Source organism: Hylaeus volcanicus, chromosome 1 (assembly GCF_026283585.1).
Source record: "Hylaeus volcanicus isolate JK05 chromosome 1, UHH_iyHylVolc1.0_haploid, whole genome shotgun sequence".
Lineage (NCBI taxonomy): Eukaryota > Metazoa > Arthropoda > Insecta > Hymenoptera > Colletidae > Hylaeus > Hylaeus volcanicus.
The window spans coordinates 9,790,470-9,794,676 of record NC_071976.1 but is presented as its reverse complement, the minus strand read 5'-3'; the positions used below and the strand labels follow the sequence as shown (position 1 = coordinate 9,794,676).

Sequence of the window (4,207 nt, the reverse complement as noted above, 5' to 3'; positions counted from 1 at the left end):
ATAGCCCTCCAACAAATTTATTTTCAGAAACAGATCAGAAGAATCATATAAATCGAACACTTCTGTAATCGATTAATTTTAACTTGACAATTTTAAATGAATTTTTCAAAGACGATATAAACACTTTTATAAAAGTCTATATTTAAAATTGTTAATATTGTTACTAGGTCCACGACGCAAAATGACTCTGTTGTCAACGAGGAAAGTGTACATACCGTGTTGACCGGTACAAAGTAACTCATTGTTGAACCACAAACCGGTTATGGTCGGTAATGGTTGACGAAGAGGAAATCGGATGTTGTATTTCAGGGGCCCGCCTTGCTGGACCACTCTCATCGACTGTTCCCTCGACTCCGCCAATTTTAATCGACCGACGTATTTCTGAAATTCGAAAGCGCAGCATCTATTCAACGAGACTTCTTCGTTTATTATATTTTTTAATATTTAAATAGCGAAGCTATTGGGACACTCTGTATAATGTATTATAACTACTGTTACGCGTTTATGTCATTTCGTCGCTATCTTCCTGTTTAGAAGAATTCGAATGATAACGTGTATCACGCGTGTATGAATAAAATTTCCTGTAATTCAATCGAAGCTGATAAATATATTTTTCGAACTTCCAGGAACGAAACAGCGACTGCAACTTTATCCAACAGAAAATCGACAACACAAGTGCAATTAGAAAAATTCAATTACGATAGATCCATCAATTTACATATTTTTAACTAGCCATTTTTGCATTAAACTGCCTTTGCTGCAGTCAGTTATATAATTAAAATGATGATGTCAATAAGTAAGAGGAAATGCAGCATGGAATCCACTTGAATCTCATTGTCACTTCTAGTAATATATTTAACAAACTGTGAGTTACTAGCAAACAATGACAAATCACGTATGATTTCTTCCTTCTTAACAAACTCTTGGCGAATTGATAACTCAGTAGGGCCCAAAGAAATCAAGTTTTATTCGACGGGCGTACAACGCCCCTCATTTTTATTGTCCCCATCATTCCCTTGGGAAAGGACATCTGGTATCTCAGTCGCATGAGTTCGAAGGATTAACCCTTTGCACTTCTCGAGTGCGACTCGACATCAGTTTCTATCTCAGGAGCTCCATTGTCGAGTCCCAAGAGAAAATTGTTTCAAGAGATATCGTACACTTGAAAATTACAAAGTATAACAAAAGTGAGAATTAAAACTGGTATTTAAGTGAATTTGTTTCTTCCTTTATTTACTTAAATTGCCTGATTTTTTGGTTAAAGTAAATTTTGCAAATAAAACACTTAAAAGCGTTGGTAACGAAATTGAAGTATAAAGGTTGATTCAGACTATACGACACGTACCGGCACTGACACGACAAAACATTAAAACACGCGTTTTAATGGAACTATTCACACTTAACAGACACCGACCTGAACGTTCCGTCAACAGGAATAGTGTGAATAGTTCCATTAAAACGCGTCTTTTAAGGTTTTGCCGTGTCGGTGCCGGTACGTGTCATTGCCGGAACGTGACGGTCCGTGTCCATGTGTTAACAAACGATCCTGAGAAAATTCAGTCGGATGGATGAGGGTTTGGAAAAAATTGTTCAACCATGATATATCCAAAAAAAAGTTTGCAAGTTTTGGAAACTTACCGAGGGTAACACGGCGGCGATGCTCATGCCTACGCTGAGGTGCAGAGTAACCCCTTTCGGTGGTGACGGTATCACGATGAGGCCGCTGAATATTTCCGTTTCTTGGTCCTTAACGTAACGAAAGTAATTGGGAGTACAGGTAGTGCGATCAGCCGCCTCGACGACCAGCTGGAGAAAGTGCGCCAACAGCGCAGCCTTGATAATGACACCGACCATCCTGGACCTCTGCGGCACGTGTTAAGAATTTATCTCGTTAATCCTGGGAAATTGTTGCGCAGGTGTTAGCGATTCGATATTATTTTATAATTAGGATCCCAAATGAACGTTCGTTGGAAAATAAGTAACTGAATCTGCGTAAAATCATTATATTGGTACGAACGCAGATGGTCCTGCTTGGAAACGAATTACTGATTAATAAGTTATACATGCATGATAATATCACGTGTCTCGTGATATCGTACATCACGTAATAATGGTGTGATTGAAACTGAGCAAAGTGGTAGCACATTCGAATGAATTATTAATTCGATTTGAGGTAAAGGAAATATAATTTTTTTCAACGAAAGTGGTAACACTCTCAAAGGAATTACCAATTGAATATTTATTTAAGAATTCAGATTATTGAGAGATAAATACATTCTCTCTCGAGCAACAAGAGTGGTATCATTTTCAATCAAGCAAATACTAGGTTGTCTCGAAAGTTTTTTTCGGGAGTTGCACTCAATTATTTTATGTGGTCGTGTTTCTATAAATAGACAATCTAATTTCATAGATATTCATGTTGTAACAGTAATGGAGCAAAATGAATCGTGCACAATCCAGTAATGTAACATAAAACATAAAATATTGTGCACGTATTACTTATTAATAAAGCGAAAGAAACTTTTGGGACAACCTAATAGTTGAAACTTCTCTGAAAATTCAAAGCACGAATTACTGCAACGTAAACGTATTTTTAATTAAAAATTCCTTAGGAATTCTGGAGCCAATGACTACAATGCACAATTTAATTTAATTTAATTTAATTTAATGCAAAATGGTCCACTCCGAAATTCTACATCCTCCGAAAATTCCCACAAGAAATTAATATTCTTCGACGACTAAAATAAATCCCATTGTTCCATTCCGAACCAAACCATGATAATTAAACACTCCCAAAGTACTCCGACAACAATTTGCCACAAGATAAATCAACACAAAGAACGCGCACGACTCGGCTTCTAACTGCACAGAGTTTCCTTGTTCTGTCCCCAATGAAAGCTTCAATGATTCAACGAACACAGCCTCGCGGAAATGCACGATTAAACCGAACCAGCCTATCTACCAATTCGTTGGCGAACTTGCAACGAGGATCGAGCAAATAATTAACGAAAACGACGGATGCATCTCGACACTCCCGAAGATCGCTATAACCGCGCAAGAATGCGATGATGTTTACCTTGACGCGATAACCTCTGTCAAAGACCGAAAGTCACGGTTCCATGCGCAATTATCGTATTCGAAGGAAGATCGGCGCTGCTCATCGTTTTCTTCGCATCGCCGAGCCCAGAATCGAGACACCGATTAGTTAATCGCAGCTAGACACCAGTAGATCACCAGTAGATCACTCTAAATCAAACTCCTATCGATCTCCTCGCGCTGAAGACCGAAGCTTCCACGTCGATTCCAAAGCCACACTTTCTTTGTCACGCCTCACCGATTCCTCGTCATCGTTTCGCGTAGAATGCACCAGGAGAATCTCTCGCAAAATTTAAACGCAACTGATTGGAAACTATCCATGCTTCACTCGTTGCGACTTGGAAGCAACGCGTAAGAGAACCCGTTTAATCGCAGATCGATCACCGTAATCACACCGAGCACTCCCGTTCCAGGTCCTCAACCGATCCGAACCGATAAAACAAGTCTGGATCCTCGGAACGAGCCCGAAGTTGCGCCTCGGCGCTGATCGCGAAGGAAAGGCTTGGATGGACAGGATTCCCAAGATCAGGGACGAATCGAGTCCAGCGTATACCCTCGGATCGACTAGTTCAGAATTGCTGGAAAGGTCTGGACAGCCGACTTAATAATCGCAACCACAGCCGTCGACCGGTTCGCGAAAAGGCGACACGAGCGTGTTGGTGCTGGTCCCCGTGGTACCAACGCTTCCACACGACGCATGCATCGCAGAGTGGGGCATCCCCGATGATACTTGACCGCTTCATTCGTATGGAGAGTGAACCTGCGTACCAGGGAACAGACAGGAAGAAAAAGAAGCGGTTTGACGTCTTTCCCGTGAGGCCTCCTCGCTGCTTTCCACTCGGCTCGGTCGTTCGTGCGATAGAACAGGGATCCATCCTAAGGAGAGTCGCCAGGACGAAGAAAAAGGAAGCGGTTTGACGTGGTACTCGAGATGGTAATGGACACTTATCGCGATCCTGGCACCAGTGAGTCATTTTGCGCGGTAGCACCGCCCCTGAGTGCTGCGGTTATCGCGCGCAGTGGATGCTGGATCGTTTTCCGATAAGGTGAAATTTAACACGTTGATCGCCACGCGTATTTCGGTGACGATGATTTTCACATTTCGAAGCAG

General features: G+C 41.5%; 1 protein-coding gene across 6 annotated transcripts in view; it reads right to left on the bottom strand.

The window, feature by feature from the left end:
* LOC128873123 (clotting factor B-like) overlaps positions 1–4,207 on the bottom strand; it is a 13,197-nt gene that overhangs the window by 5,259 nt on the left and 3,731 nt on the right. The window contains exons 1-3 of one of the 6 annotated variants that reach the window (XM_054116462.1): positions 3,077–3,516; positions 1,639–1,863; positions 216–381 (exon numbers count right to left, since the gene is read on the bottom strand). In XM_054116462.1, coding sequence (XP_053972437.1) covers positions 216–381; positions 1,639–1,854 — 382 coding nt within the window. In that variant the 5' untranslated portion in view covers positions 1,855–1,863; positions 3,077–3,516. The other 5 variants (XM_054116490.1, XM_054116482.1, XM_054116455.1 and 2 more) reach the window with 5 other exon arrangements.